Below are 17,290 nucleotides of genomic sequence, written 5' to 3'. Positions count from 1 at the left end.
CAAAAACCTCACTAGGACAAAAGTAAAAGTGACATCTATCAAACAAAAAGGCTTTAAATGCAGTAACACTGATTCAGTTTTCCTCTTTTTTCATTTTCTTCTGCTTCCTAACTTCCTTTTTACCTATTTTTCTTTATGTACAAAGCTTTTATACACAAACATTAAATTTTTAACTTATATATCCAATGTCCTGTAAATTGTGATTGTCTCAATTCACTACAATTCATTTAAATATGTCAAAATCGAATTTTAATGCACTAAAATATTTGAACCAAATATATCCTGGAGTTACATGCCCTAAAATAGTTCTATATAGGTATCACTTATTAATAAATTTCAAAGTGGTATATAAAATAAAGGAAATTCTTACCCAAGTATTCTGGTGTTCCCATGATTTCCCGAAGTTCACATGCATTCCCTATTTTTCGAGACATTCCAAAATCTACAATTTTTATGTCCCCAAGAGGATATATGCTGCTCAATAATATATTCTGTGGCTAATAAAATACAACAAGAAATGATAAATAATATAAAACAAGAAAACAATACTAAACTCAAATCAGAGGTAACTTAAGTAGAATTTGTTTAGCTATTAAACATTTATTGAGTCATCCACCAAACATTTACTGAAGTACTACTTAGGAGGAGCTATAGAGTCAATGATAAGTAAAAAAATACACTTCAAGAGTATTCTTGGTTTTAATAAAAAAAGATGGATACATTGATTGATTAACTGATTATGATATACAGAATATTCGGTAGTAAAGACTGCTTAATTTTCTGCCCATAAGAAAGTCCAAGAAGGCTTTGCAGTAGAGATGATGCTTAAGGTGAATCCTGAAGGCTAAACAGAAGCATGCCAGTGAGAAAAGTGGTCTAGAGAATAGCATGAAAGAAGGCATGAACAAATAAAAACACATTCACACCCAGAAAGAGCTAATGGTTGAGTACAGTGGTACGGTCCTGGGTCTGACTACCCCAGGACTGTACCTCAGACAGAAAGAGGCATGGGAGGGTCCATGACAAGGAGAGTGTCCAGGAAGGGAGGAGTCCAGTGTTCAAACGAGAGATGATTTGATCCAGACTTCTAGGATCCTGTATGGCTACAGAGGAAGGATAAGGAGAAAGGATAGTAAAACGAGAGGCTGAAGTGGTACCTCAGGGTTTGGGAAGGGGCCTGAGTGATCTGGGGCGGGGTGTGGGAAAAGGAGAAGCCAAAAGACTAAAAGCCTCAAGAGAAAGATAAATGAGGATAATGGGAGCAAAGGAGTAAGGACTAGCAGATTATCTTCAAGAGGTAGCTAAAAATTAAGTATTTCAGAGACAGACAGTTTTATAAGACAAAAAGTCCAAGGTAAGAACAGTAAGAACAGGATGGAGTGACATGACGGTAGCATTAGAACATATGTAATGATGGTTTTTAAAAGCCCAGTGATTAATCTGAGCTGCTCACACATGCAGTCTTCTATCTATCAATACAGAAGTAAGTCCACGTAGCACATACACAGTCTAGACAAGCATGGCCTATTGTTTCCTCTCAATACCAGTTTGAGTTAGTTGCGCAAAGCAAGAGCAGAGAAGGAACAGAGATGTATTGGTACTTAAAACTACATGACATTACCTTTAAGTCAAGGTGTACAATGTTATTCTGATGTAGGTAATGAACTCCTTCAAGTATTTGTTTAATGAGTCTGATAATGTCATTTTCAGAGACCATTTCAGCCAACTCAGGTAAACACAAATTGAAAATTTCTCCACCTGCAGCACTGAAATAAAATTCAAAGAATAGAAACTTGAAAAATCATTGATCTAAAAATGACAACTTTTAAATACTATATACCTTTAAGTAAAAGATATGGCCACCTAAACGTTAATCTCTCTATATATACACATTTAATGGGGGGCAGTGAATGGTGCTGGGAGGGATTTTTAAGAAATAAAATAAATGACAAGAATAGTTTAAAGTCTGGGTGCTAGTATTCACCTGTGAGCTCAGCTCTGCTCTATTTTACTCATTTATTCATTATATATAAACATACCTGTCATCTGTATATAGACAGATATTTTGATTCTCAAGACAATCATGTGCATCATGGCTACCATTCCCATTTTACAGATAAAGAAATAAATACAAAGAGGTGAAATTAAGTGAGACAGCAGAATCTAAATCTGTATAATATGGATGAGAATCTACATTCTTAACCAATATCCTGTGTTGCAGCTTTACAAAGAATAGTTGGGGCCAGAACCCAAATTTTTTTTCTTTGTTTATAAGAGCTGAAAATCTAAAGAATGCCAACAAATGCATAATGAAAAATTCCTAGATTTGAAATCAAATGATTGAAAGTTAAATCATAAATCTGCTATTTGCCAGCAATATAATTTAGGGTCAATCACTTATTTGAGCTTCCTCATCTGTAAAACAGAGATATAACTGAACTCAACAGATTTTTCTCTAAGGACTAAATTGAAACGAATGAGATAAAAACTGTCAGAAATCCTGCAAAAAAAAATCTAGACGGTTATTAATAAAAATTTATAAGGTATGTTTGGGAATATCTCAAGTAAAGCCTACTCTATATGATAAATCAGAAACTCATTTATTTCACAGAACACTATTTTCCCCCCTTTGGTTCACTCCTGTATCCACAGCAACAAGAAGAGTGTCTGGCACATAGAAGGTACTCAGTAAGTGTCTGTTGAATGAATGAATAATGGAATAGACAGTCATTCTTCAGAGCAGCTCAAAGTGCAATTCATTAGTCTTGGTGACTGTCAAGAGGAAGAAGCATGTCATGTATATCTGGAGTCACAAGAAGGAAAAAGAATCAGTGGTCACAAATCCAAGTCTCATTGAAAATCACGGGACTGACCCTTCACACTTGCAGAGGTAACCAGGCCATGAGGTCATCTGCACAGAGTGTGCCGATCAGAAGCTGCAGGGCTTTGTCGCTGACACTTGACAGTGTTTCAGAGAAATCTGTGGGACAGCTGCTAAGGCACACGTGGGCATGTTTACTGCATTACTCAATAATGTTTACTGCATATCTCAATGACTTCCAGCCCCCACAATTCCCAGAAAGTTCATGAGAAGCTAACTTCAAGATCTGACTTCAAGGTTTCATAGTAAAGACAATCTGAGTATGAAAAATTTACTTTGCTATAAAACATGTAATAGTGACCTCCAAAGTTAGGTACCAGAAGACAACATTAGAAATTCATTCATCTAAAAAAGAAACTAATCTTTGTGAATAGCTAATATTCAGACTACCCATGTGGCCCCTCAGTTCACACGTCAGTTGTTTATTTGTCATAACCTTGCTCAAGGTCTCCTGAGGGAAGAGGGATTCTGCAGGCCAAGCTACTGAGGATACCTCACTTCTCCCCTTTCTGGTTATGTTATTTAGCTTTAATGAAATGAATCTTCTCAAAACAAGTGGTCAAAATATATTCCTGCAAGGACACTACAGATAAGGTTAATAATGCAATCGTAAGCAAATAAGAAAATGAAGAGATACTTCAGATTCTCTTAGAATGAGTTCTTTGCTGGACCCTTTATAAGACACATCTGATAAGAAATCAGATGAAATAATTAGATTATTAAAAGAAAATCATATGGAATATGGATCCCTAGCCACTCTTAAAATATGGAAAATACCCAAAACTATGGGAAATACCAGAAAGATCTAAATTCTTCAGTATCCAGCAGTATATGGCAGCATAAAATGCTTAGATGAAAAATTCATTCTTGAACACTTCATAATTTTTTATATACCAACACTGACATTACAATCTCTAAAGTTAATTCAATAGACAGAATTCTCATTAATTCTAAAGTTCAAAATAAAATATAAGAAAACCACTTGAGAAAACACATGTAAAGCACTTCCCAATGCCTAGACATAAGAAGACAGCAGGCTGCCTGTGGAAGTACCTACTAAAACAAGCAGCCTGACTTCCATCCAGACCCTGCCTAACTAGTTACCCAAGCTGGGGCAAAACATGCTTCTGTTTCTTCCACTGTAACACAGTGATACATAACAAAAAATGACAGCTCTAACTTCACTGGCTTGCTCTAGGAATTAAATCAGAAAAGTCACATCAAGTACTGAGTACAACAGATGTTATAAGGATCAAAGCAGATCACTTGTAGTATTTAATACAGTGTCTGACACACAGTAAATATTCAATAAATATTAGCTATTATTATAATGAGTCAACACATATTAATTCCAAATCTAGCCAACATCTAGCCTTTCTGAATTTGGGGGCTGCTTGTTAAACTCTGATTATGAAGTCAACTTTAAAAGTCCTTGCTAAATTAAAATTCATTTTTAGAAACACTATATTATATAATATATATATATATACATACATATATATACACACACATATATATACATATATACATATATGTATACATATATAAATGCACACAACATATTCTTAAGTGGAAAAAAAGGATTATAATACCATACACTTAATAGATCATGATTTTGTTTCTGAAAGTATACATACCTAGAAAAATAAAATAATTTCAAAATAGAGGAATATGTCATAAAAGTAACCACTGTTTACAAATGATTTCTATTTTCTATACATTCTAAATTTAACACAATAAATAGATGTTACTTTTATACCAGGAAAAGTATCCTAAGGGGTTTGGGTTTGTTTATTTCAGTAACGAGATCAAACAAACACTGACTGTCAGCCAATTACACTGTCTCTACCTCTTAGTTTGACCAGCTGACCAATGTCTTTTGTAGGACTACCATTTTTCCCACAAAAGAGGGAAAGCTCTTTACCATAATTTACCATAGCTTTCCAAAGATGAAGCTATGGTAAACAGAAAATGAAAAGGAGTTAAAAGGAGGAGAAGAAACGATAACACAAGAAGCAGAAGTTAGCAGAAACTGGAAACATAAATGGAAAGCAGTGAAGAGCAACAGACTAACAGGCCCTTTGTTAAAACAAGGCACCCAGACCAGTGACTACAGAGAAGAAAAAATTCAGAATTGTGGAGTATTTATGTTTTTTGCTTATGTGCTTGTGTATGTGTTGTGCATCTGTGAATGGATGCGATAATTATACTTTAGTACAGTTACGCTGTCACATAAATCTGTGAACTATATACTACTTACATCTATGTTTGTCTTTTACAGCTTTCTAAAGCACAGTTTAGAAATTAGTAAGAAAGTCAAGAATATCATTTAAAAAACTCCCATAACACAATAAAGTTAACATGTAGAAGATTAAAATCAAACTACATGGTTTACCTTTCATTCATGCAAGTTTACCTTTTTATTCTCCTTGGGTAACTTCACTGGATGTGCTTTTCAAATAAATGAATACACAAATTATTTCAATCCTATTTGCCCATCAGACTGTTTTGCAGAAAACAGTCTATTTTCTGTGCCATTGGCAATGAAAGTATACTCAATTTCACTATAAACATTGTATTGTCATTTGTTTACTGAATGCTGTTTAATTCATTTTGGGGTATCTGTGTGAGGCTACACATTATAAGTTTTCTGAAAATATATGAATATATACTATGTTCCTCTAATATTTTATTAACAGGAATCTTTACAAGTTCTTGTTACACTTTTATCATTCTTGTTCTTGACATTTCAAGCAACCTTACCCAACCAATTCAAATAGGTACTATAAACTTACTTCAATTTTTTAAAGAGTATACTTACTATTCCAATATCAAAATGATTTCACTTGTATTTTCATAGACTTCATGAAGATTAATCACGTGGGGACAAGATTTTGCCAATTCAAGTACTGCAATTTCATGGAAAATCTCTGCACGACAGTCCTGTCCTCTTCTTCTCTTTTTCAGAAACTTTGCAGCATATTCTTGTCCAGTAGATTTTGATATACATTGTCTAACCACAGCAAATTTTCCTCTGGGGGAAAAGTAAGAACAAAAGTTAGTATAACACAGATACTGTTATAACTTTATCAATCCTTTCAAACATCCATGCCATTAGGAATTTACCTTTGCTCTCTTAATCTAATCAATTACTACATGTACTTTTATAAAATTTATAGTATCATCACACAAAAATATAAATGGCAAATGTAATATAAGACATAATTATATTTATTCTTCACTATCATATCATTAACATGATACATTACCATTGTATGGAGAGATCTCATTTGCCCACCAACTCCATGCCATACTCTTGATATGAATTATTTTGTTTAAGTATGATAACAATCCTACAGAGTAAATATTATTCTGTCTGGCAGATTCCAGAGAAGATATGTATCTTGGTCTATTCCCCTCTGCTAAAAAGTTTAGCTTTCCTTCAAATGAAAAAAATTAAATGCAAAAATGGGTATTCGTCTTGTTTACTTCTATTAGTGTAAACATTTTGCCTCTCAACATCACTTTCGACAACCTTTGAAGCTTTTTATCACAATTTGTCAGTTGTGTTACCAGAGTATCTGTTAGTATTGCTCAGTAGTCCACAAAGCTTGTAATAGATATATCAAAAGTATACATGTCTTATGGAAAATATCCAAAGACACTTCATGATTAACTAAGAAAATTCATGGTTATCAAAAGCTTTGTACAAACACATTATTAAAGTCATGTTTATCGTTTTAGGAATAAACATGTTTTAGCTCTATCCAGTAACAGTGCTCAACATTTCAGCCAATTTTTGAAAGACTCTGGCAAACCTATGTATTCTAAAGTAAAGATTGTGAAAGTCGTTCAGTAGTGTTCGACTCTTTTGATACCCCATGGACTATAAACGGGCCATGGAATTCTAGGCCAGAATACTGGAGTGGGTAGCCCTTCCCTTCCCCAGGGGATCTTTCCAACCCAGGGATCAAACTCAGGTCTCCCACATTGCAGGCAGATTCTTTACCAGCTGAGCCACAAGGGAAGCCCAAATATTCTAAGCCTACGGTTTTCCCAAATCTAGTTTCCCAAAGACTCAAGCTATTTTGAGTCAGACTGTTTTAAGAAACTAATAAAAATTATTGACTGCCTACCCAGAAAATGTACACATGCCTTTAAAAAGAAAGCTTTACATATAATTCCAGAGGGTTTTTAGATTTCAAAGACTATCCATAAACTTCCTAAGCCTGGTTCATGGGTTTTAAAATTAAGAACTTCTATCCTAAGGCTCATGACTCACTGAATACCAACAAATCAGGTATAAATAAAAACCTATTTTTAATATACTTTAAATTTGGGGTAGAAGTCAGGGACAGAATAAATTGCTTATCATTTTTACTTACTATTGTCAAGGGCAGAATGACAAAGATCCTTACTCTTTATATTCTCAATTTCCTCAAAATTGGTGCCAATGAAAAGCACTGACTGGAAATCAAGATGAAAAGGTATAGCTACTAATGCAAAAAAAAATTTTAAGAAAGTGGTCAAGCTATAATTTGATTCTTCTACATATATCAAAATATATATCAACTCAGAAAATGTGCATGCATAAACTTATTTTTTTGATAGAACTTTTCATTTAAGATTTGAGAATGTTTAATTTGTATTTTCTCACCATATGCAAAAGGAATACAAATCAAAGCATTTCAATGAGCTCACAAAAAAAGTCAATCAGTCCCTTTGTTTTATATTCAAAGTGTCCAAGTTTAAAGATTTTATACTGGATAAATTGGGTCAGACTAGGAGTAAATGACTCATGAAAGGTCATATATGGAAATGGACTGCCATGACATAAATTGCGGGATGTGAAATCCTAGCTTTCTATTCTGACCACTACAAAACAATTCCTTCCTTTAAGATTTTTTTTTTTAAAGAAGTAGATTCACTTCTTCCAATTCTTATTTAGATTCAGAAGTGAAAGTTTGTCTAAAACAAAAAGGAAATTTTAAGTTTTATGAAGAAATTCACCTTGTAAAACTTAGGAAACAGAAGCTAGTTAGCCAAGAACTCTGTCCATCTGAAAAAGTTTACAGTACCAGCTGTAACAATTAAGTTCTGCTGTAATTTTATAATTATATCTACAAGCCAGAATTCTCTCAGAAACAAAGAGCAAAATTAAATAATAATAAACACTTTAACTGTTTCAGGTATTCTCATGAGGCTTACAAGAAGAGTACTTATTAATGCAGAGCAAAGATGACCAAACAATATTGGTAACTACTTATTTGCCAATGTTCATCACTAAGTAAAAGCCCTATGAGGGCAGAAACCCTATCTGTCCTAATTATTAATCATAAAATCTACACTTCACTAACTAACACATAATAGAAACATCTGTTTCTATTAAGAGAAATATCTGTTGAATGAATGCAAGAGTTATGCACTTAATACAGTACCATACACTGCACTATTCTGTATACTGTACTTAAAGCATTTACATTTTTAAACCTTCTTTGAGACTCAAAATTTTACACACATATTCATTTATGTGTGTCAATCACTCAGTCGTGTCTGACACTTTGTGATCCCATGGACTGTAACCCACAGGCTCCTTTGTCCATGGAATTCTCCAGGCAAGAATACTAGAGTGGGTAGCCATTCTCTTCTCCAGAGGATCTTTAAATATTTTTACCATAATTATCAGATGACTTAGGGGGAAAAAACCAAGTATTTGTTTTCCATTCTAAAATGCTAATTGTCATTTAGAAGTATCCAAAATAATAGTGAGGGCTTCCAGGTGGTGCTAGTGGTAAAATATCTGCCTGCCAATGCAGGAGATGTAAGACATGGGTTCCATCCCTGGGTCAGGAAGATCCCCTGGAGAAGGAAATAGAAACCCGCTCCAGTATTTTTGCCTGGAGAATCCCATGGACAGGTGAGCCCGGCGAGGTACAGTCCATGGTGTTGCACAGTCAGACACGACTGAGAGCCTAAACACACACATAAAATAATACTTAACACATAATGTCACTATATGAAATTTAACAGAAACATTTAGGAAAATTTAAAACCCTTAACAATAATACTTAATGCATAACCTAAAAGGGCAAGGCTAACTAGATTTCCCAGCAGCTAAAAGGTCTAGTTAGTTACCCTTCTACATTCTAGAACAGACAATAAAATGTGAAAGGAGGGGGGAGGGTAGGCCACAAAGGAAGCTGACGTTTTATTTCTGCATCTGCCTCACCCTTCTAACCACAAGAAGTCCTATGAAACCTTGATTCAGTTGGGGGAGGGGTGGAAAAAACTTACCCAACATGTTAAAAAACAGGAACAATGCAAAGTTTTTTGAGAACAGTCAAAAATTAACTGCTAACTTTTACATATCTTATTCTAATTTGTTTAAAGAAAAATTCTAAAACATTAAACATCTTAAAATTAATTTAAAACCTGATTTATAAAGATAATTTTGTAATCATCACATGCTAGAATTATGTTTGTATGTTTCAAAACATATAAGTCTCAGAAGAATCAAGATTATGATCCTAATTTTCACTTTGCAAAAGTGTGGGATAATATAAAAATTGGTAAAACACTGAAAGAATTTAAAGCAAGTTCATGGCAGATGAAAGGTCATGACTTCAATTTATCAAGGTTTATTAATGAGACATATCAACATTTACCAGGTGACTCATTAGGCCGTATCAACTAAAAGAAAAAAGGTCTCTTTCATGAAGTTATTAAAAGATGAAATATTAGGAATCTGAATTTGTTTTCATCAGAGTTTATCATGAATTTTTGCTCTAAAATGTTATAAACTGAGTCAAGTTTATGATTGTGATTTATGATGGCACCCCATTTACAAAACAATTTCAAATTATTAATATTGTTCCCAAAGTTTATGTTCTCCAAAACCAACAAAGAAAAAAAAAAAATCAGTCCTTCTAGCTCCCACACAGGCTATCTCAATAAAGTTTTGTTGTATTTTGGATGGTAAGATATTAACAATATTGCATCCATTCTAGACTTTTTCATTTTAAGGCTGAGGATAAAAAGCTACAAGTGATCCAGAAGAGGCTACATGGATCAAGCAAGCTGTCTGGAAATCAGGTCATAAGATGAGCATCTAAGGAAACTGACAACATTTAGCTACATTCAAATCTCTAAAGGATTTTTACACGGATATTATATGCAGCTACAAAAGGGGAACTATGTATATTAGGTAGAGATTAGCAGAAAACAGAATTCTGGATGTAAGCGCCCACAAAATGGAACAGGCATATTCTGAGGAAGTGAGTTCCCTATTCCTAAGACATTCAAATTGAGGCTGGATAAAAAACTTGTCAGAAAAATTACAGGAAAAATTGCTGCACTGCATAAAATATTATATTAGAAGGCCACTGACCATTGAAGTTCTTCCAAAGCAAAGACTCTATGACTATTTAATGAGTAATGAGATACAGTCAACTAAAGAACACTTACTCTTTCCTGTATAATGCAAACAGAAATAATTACAGACTCAGAACTAAACTATTTCTTGAAAATACCCTGAAAGCTTTTAAAAACTATATCTTTTCATAAACCATTAAAAGGCCCAAATATTTTGCACACAAAATTAAATAAATAAATATGCCTGGAATTATGAAATAAATATGCTTTCATATTTAGCTCTTAGTCTGTGACATAGATATTAGCACCCTTATTCTGTAAAAGAAAGACTGCTCCCAATATCTGACAAGTGAAAAAGCCACGACTTGCTTTCATCTTTGACATAAAAGACCACCATGAACAGAATTACTTGCCATGTTTCAATTTTTGTTTTCATACTGAGATTATCAAAGACAAAAAATCATTCATACTATTTTACTGTGCATCCATCAATACAAACATGGGCTTTTACTATTTTAACATAAAAATCAAACTAAAGACAGAAAATGATCACCATCCTCCCTTTGTTAAGAGTTTAAATTTAAAGCTCAAAATGCTGAATACATATCATATTATCTGGTATATCTTATGCAATTTTCATATATATTCAAATGGTAGGTCTCATAATCTCAGGTCATTCCTTGGCCTGAAGGAATTTACACCTTCATTAAACCAAAATGGATCAGTATCAGTGTAAATAAATACAGGCTTTAGTTACAGATCATGCACTGTCTGTCATATGGAATTATACTATCAAATATGAATTAATTCATTTTGTTTAGAAAAGAGAAGGAGGAGAATCTCTACATTTTTTTAGGCCAGCACCATATTCTAAGAATTAGAAAAGCTATTCAACAAAAACTTTACAGCATTCTACTAAATATTTTATAAATATTAACTTGTTCAAGACTCACAACAACCATATAAAATATATACGATTACTTTCATCCCCACTTCTCAGATGAGGAAACTACAGAACTGAGAGGTACAGTAATTTGAGGTCAAATAGCAAATGGCTAACCCCAAATTTTGATGTGACAGTCCACATGCTAAGCTGCCTCTTCCCTTGGCCAGCCTCAGTGAGAGCCCTGACTTCCCACCACAGGCTCTGAAGCGAGGTGCGATGTATCACACATGCTCACTAACCCTCCGTGGATTGGATTTCCAGGTCACTTAAGACTAGACCCCTGTACAGCATCAGCAGAGATGAGGACTTTTCTTTCTAATCATTGCTAAATAATAATCAAGTGAGTTTTATAAAAGTATAGACAAAGAAATCCTGTGATTTTAAACACACACACATCAAAAGTTTCCTTACCTTCCCAGTTCTTTAGATGTAAGTGTGTAAAAATTATTAAAGTTTTCCACTTTAATTGGAGTTTGAGGAGTGGTAGTTAGCATGCCTGAAATGCTTCGGCAATCAAATCTTCTCCTCAGCATGATGACTCCCAGAAAGGCTTCTTCAGTCACTTATTTTTATCTGTTTAAAAAAAGAGAAGATGCACGGTATAACATATGTAATTAAGAAAAAAAAAGATGTTATCTTAGACAGGATATGTGTTATACTATACAGCTCCAAATATAGCTATAAGGCACAACCAAAAAAAAAAAAAAGATGGAAGAAGATTTAAAAGCATATTCTACCCAAAAAGAAGAAAAACAAAGAGCAGACATAAATTGCTATCACCTACGGTACTTGAACTAAGTTACTGAATTTCATTTCAGAATAAAACCACTGAAAACGCCTGTAAGACTTACCAAATTCTTTTAAAAAGTTACAATTGTAATACAATCATTCAATTTCATTTTAAAACTTTGATTCTTTAAAGTTGTATCTTCACATAACAAGATAATTTAACATAGAAAAACAATTAATCATTTTAAATTTAATTTTACATGGCAAACAAATACAGTGAATTCACATGTTGTGAGTTATATTACTGACATCTGAGTCACTAAGAGAAATAGACTTGTTTCATGGGTCTTAGATTCAGAACGCAGCACAGAGCCTGCTATGTATGAAGAGCTCTATAATTCTGTCGGATAAGTGAGCAACTACACATAAAGCCCTCCTTGGAGTTCTAATCTGTATCTGAAGCTCATATTTATCTGGAACTTTTATGATATTTACAAGTATTCAGTTTTAATATTAAAACTACTATTTCAATTAACTGAATTCATATAATAATGACAGACTACATATTTTTAGATACTTCCCTTTGCTATGCCTATGTCATAGAAGATCCAGTATTCTTCTTCTAGCACACTCTGACAAGAATCCCTTTTTTCCTTCTCTGTCACATTTTTCCTCCGTTTATTTCCTACTTGACATGTTCTATACCTTCCTATATTCAAATGCCACCTATATTCACCTTAGCAAGTGAACAATGTGATTAGACGGGAGTGTTTTCAGTTTCTGTATTTCCTTGGTTTTCTTTTCAAGTCTGCATTTTTTTCCTCTTGGCCCTTGGAAAAACAGACCTAACTAGTTTTGAGGTACATCTCTAGTGTTCCAAAATTAGCAGAGTACCATTCTGAAAATAACATTTGGACTGAACCACATCTGAGTCTGAATCCCATTTATCCATCATACCAGCTATGAGACTTTTGCTGCTGTTCTGAGGTGAATTATGTCCCTCCCTTCAAAATTCCTACCTTGAAGTCCTAATCCCCTAGTACCTCAGAAAGTGACTGTATTAGGAGAAAGGGCCTCTAAATGGGTAATTAAATTAAAATGAGGCCATGAGGGTGGGCCTTAAAGCAATATGCCAAGTCAAGTATCTTTATTAAAAAATTTGATGAGGAGACAGAAACACAGAGAGGAGACCAGATGAAGACACGGGGAGAAGGCCATTCACAAGCCGGAGAAAGTCCTCGAGGAGCCAAGCCTGCCGACACCTTGATCTCAAACTTCTGTTCTCCAGAATTGGAAGAAAATTAATTTCTGTTGCTAAGTCACCCTACCTACAGCACTCTGTTACGGCAGCCCGGCAAAGTAATACAGCTACTTTTAGAAAAGAAAGAAAGTGGTATTTCAAATGTGTCGGAAGGGATACAAATATAACAAACACTTGGGGGTTTCAACCTTATTATTTTGTTTGAATTAAAAATAAATAATTAATCACAGAGTTGGTCCCTTCTTTTCATCCCGCTAGCCCTTAGTAGGACAGCTTATCATTTCCTTGCCAACATATGCCCCATTCAGTTTTGTGGTTTACTTTGCTTTTCTCCTGATTACTAGCAAGGAAAGCTGCAATTCTGCTGCCCCTAAAGTATGGACGAATCATAGAATCTATCTTGCAGTGCTCTAAATACTAAAAATTAAAATACAAACTCATGAAGGATGAGACTGGTACAGCGCTTCGTGAAAGCACATCGTGGAGGTCAACCAACACACACTGTTGGTGCCCTGAGAGATCTCCAGGGACGGCCCCTGCCCTGTTGAACAGCTGTACCCTGTCCATACACAAGACTCTCACCCCAAGTTAGCTCAAACGCGTTCTTAAAATCTGTCTCTTTTACTCTGTTCTGATGAGCTCTTTGCTTCAGTTCCGAGGGCGCTCTGTCTCGCCGCTCACACACTCCTCTCTGAAAAATCAATACGGTTACCAACTTCTAGGCTTAGTGTTTCTTTCTTCAGGTCATTCTTGGGCTTTAAGACTTTTTCCCTAAATTTAAAAGTCTATAGGTTTGTATGTTTATGATCATATTTATGTTATTAGCATACATAAAGAAGGGATATATCTGTATCAAAGATGCAAACTGGGCTACATTCCCAACACTGTTCCACATCAGGCCTTAGGAATCATGAGCACAAGAACACAGCAAATTTACCCACAGAGACAGAGTGTAGGCTCTTGATTCTAAGATGTTCACCTCACCTAGATTCTAGAATCTAAGATGTTTATCTTATGCTGTAATACATCAGCTAAAAAGCAATCTATTCATAAGAATCTAGTAAAACAGAGATATATTTTATAATTATTTTCTGCTCTCAAGTTTCAAAAGAATCAATATGAATCTTAGATGTTGTCAAAGATAAGCTTAATAAAGCATGATTTATAATAGTGGAAAAAAACAAAAAAGCTTTCAGAGTGAATGCATCCCAAAGCTTAACAATAAGGAAATGGTTAAATATACCTAAATAACAGGATATTACATACCTAATAAAAATTGTACTTTCAAATATTTAACTCATATAATGAAAAAAGGAAGACAAAATTTTATATACAGTATGTTAATTTTGTTATAAGTATACATGTTTGTTATATATAATTTTCAAATATGTTTTAAATAATATTGCTAAATATAAAAGAAAATAGACGAAAATATAGGAAACTATGACAATATATTAACAGTGGTTATCTTTGGATTGTGAAATTATGGCAGTATTTATACTCTCCTTTGTTTAAGTTATCTACATCAAGCTAGTATAGACAAAAAACTAACAAATGCCTTTGGCTAAAAAAGATGGCTGTGTATATATATGACTAGACTCTAAATGCAGAAACTAACCCATGTGCAACAGTAGAACATATCTCTTTACACATGAAGGGTTTACTTGGCTGAAAGTACATGAGCCATTATTGCTCAGATTTTTTAAAGCCTCAATGTTTTCTCCGCATTTATTTAGAGCAGATGGTGTTCATTATGCAAGTAACAGGTCCATTCTTATGCAAAGACCATACAGGCATTTAGGGTAAATACTAAGCAAGAATCAATACCCTGTTCAATACCACCCAGAAAAAACAATTTTATAAATTCTGAATTAATGTCAAAGTTCTATAGAATAAATAATAATTTGTAACCTTAAGATATATGTCTTTATTGTTATATTACTTGTGAAAATTCAAATTTACCTCAGGATCCCTCTAAAAAAAAATCCAAAGTGTGATATCTAAATATAATACTAACAGGTGTTAAGTTTTATAATACCTATTTAGTTATTAGAAGGAAAGTTAAAGATAGCTTTTTTTTAGGACTGGAATAAATTGTGATAATATAAACATGGCCTAATAATCAAGCTACCTTAATAGCATTTCCTGATACTAGACACTGGAGTATGCTTAGTCTTCTACCCTAACAGATTCTTTCCCCTCACATGTACTGTTGGTCATCGCAGTGGATGAATGGCCTATAGATATTTGTATATTTGTATGGCTATAAATGCAGCTGAAAGCAGCACTGGACAATCGGCAGTTTTTAAAACACATGCTCGTACAAAAATAATTTTTTGAATTGTGCTACATTTCACTCTGGCTCTGAACATACTGGAAACACAAGATATGTCCCAGAAAAAAGGAAAAACACATTTCTGAAGGTTAGACTTTAAACTTACCTACATACTCCTAATGCACCTATATTACAAACTGCTTTAGGGATACATACAGCATGCCGTAAGTGTATCTTCCTTCTATTTACAGCACTTGCACCAGCTGCCACAGCCTAGATATTTTTCTATTTCCTATCCTTTGGCCAATTTTGTATATAACAGAGCAAGAATGTCACCTTTGTCCACCAATCCCTCCACAAACACCATGCTACCCTATACGTAAGATTTAATTCTTGGGTACATGAAGGTTATCAGTTAATTTTCTGTCTTTCCTTGCATCTTCCTAAATTTCTCACCAAATTCTCTTTACTTCCAACAAGTAATCAACAACCTTTTCTTGCTTTCTACCATAATTCACAGACCTATAACCAATTCTAAATTACCAATAATCTGTGTGAATTACTCAATTGTGTCCAGTTCTTTGCGACCCCATGGACTGTAGCCTGCAAGGTTCCTCTGTCCATGGAATTCTCCAGGCAAGAATACTGGAGTAGGTAGCCATTCCCTTTTCCAAGGGATCTTCCCAACCCATGGATCATTGCAGGCAGATTCTTTATTGTCTGAGCCGCCAGGGAAGCCCACATTACCAATGTATCACTTCAAAGAACTTTACTCCGTGCATGTGTGCTAAGCTGTTTCTGTCGTGTCCGGCTCTTTGCGCCCCAATAGACTGTAGCCCACCAGGCTCCTCTGTCCATGGGGTTCTCCAGGCAAGAATATTGGAGAGGGCTGTCATGCCCTCCTCCAGGGGATCTTCCTGACTCGGGAATTGAACTCCTGTTTCTTACGTCTCCTGCATTAGCAGGTGGGTTCTTTACCACTAGAGCCACATGGGAAGCCCATAACACTTTATTAGGCTACACTAATAAAAAAAAATCTCAAGGGACTTAGTAGACAAAATGTGTATGTGTGTATGTGTGAGTAGGTACACAATTATAGACATAATCAGGCAATAAAACAGTACAAGGATAATAGAAGAAGGCAAGATACAATAAAGCTTCCAATTACACAGTACTGCCAGGAATAATGCAATCTCAAGTTTATTTGCAGAGACTTTTTTTCTTCATTAACTCTCATTACAATAATTACAACAAGAATTCAGATGGGATCAGTGAAGGAAGGAAGAGAGAAAATGTTAGGCTTGATCTGGACCTAAGTTTACTAGAAGGGAGAAAGCAAATGTGATTCGATCAACAGTAAGACCAAAAAAAAAAAAAAAACCCTTACAAACCTCTAAATAGCTCTATTTAAAAAGGCTCATCATGATATCCACCTCAAAGTTATCTTATAAAAATATTTCATAAAATCTAACACATCATATGACAATAAATAAAAACTTCTAGAGAATTAAATTGTCTGCTTTGATCCCTGCATTAGCTCCCTGGTAACTAACTACAAGTTCAAGCCCTAACACCAAGACACACAAAATCCTTCGTGGCCAGCTTCATTTCCTGCCACACTTGTACCTCATATTTTGCCTCCACATCTCTGTTACACTTTTCCGTCTGAACATCTTTTCTACCTTTCCTTAAATGGTTAACTTTTTATTTCATCTCCTTACCTCAACAAAGAATGTCAACTCCCCCAGGAAGCTTTGCCTAAAACCCACAGCTTGTCTTTAATGCCTGTCCTTTATTCTTCAAACAGGAGGACCCTTGACATACCTC

General features: G+C 34.5%; 1 protein-coding gene across 2 annotated transcripts in view; it reads right to left on the bottom strand.

The window, feature by feature from the left end:
* STK17B (serine/threonine kinase 17b) overlaps positions 1-17,290 on the bottom strand; it is a 38,426-nt gene that overhangs the window by 7,998 nt on the left and 13,138 nt on the right. For both annotated transcript variants that reach the window (XM_061149103.1, XM_061149101.1), the window contains exons 2-5: positions 11,610-11,771; positions 5,703-5,915; positions 1,622-1,766; positions 371-497 (exon numbers count right to left, since the gene is read on the bottom strand). In XM_061149103.1, the coding sequence (XP_061005086.1) occupies positions 371-497; positions 1,622-1,766; positions 5,703-5,915; positions 11,610-11,731 (607 nt within the window). In that variant the 5' untranslated portion in view covers positions 11,732-11,771. The remainder of the gene's footprint in view (positions 1-370; positions 498-1,621; positions 1,767-5,702; positions 5,916-11,609; positions 11,772-17,290) is intronic.

This window comes from Dama dama, chromosome 8, assembly GCF_033118175.1.
Source record: "Dama dama isolate Ldn47 chromosome 8, ASM3311817v1, whole genome shotgun sequence".
NCBI lineage: Eukaryota > Metazoa > Chordata > Mammalia > Artiodactyla > Cervidae > Dama > Dama dama.
The sequence above is the reverse complement of the archived record's forward strand: the minus strand, read 5'-3'. Positions and strand labels throughout refer to the sequence as shown.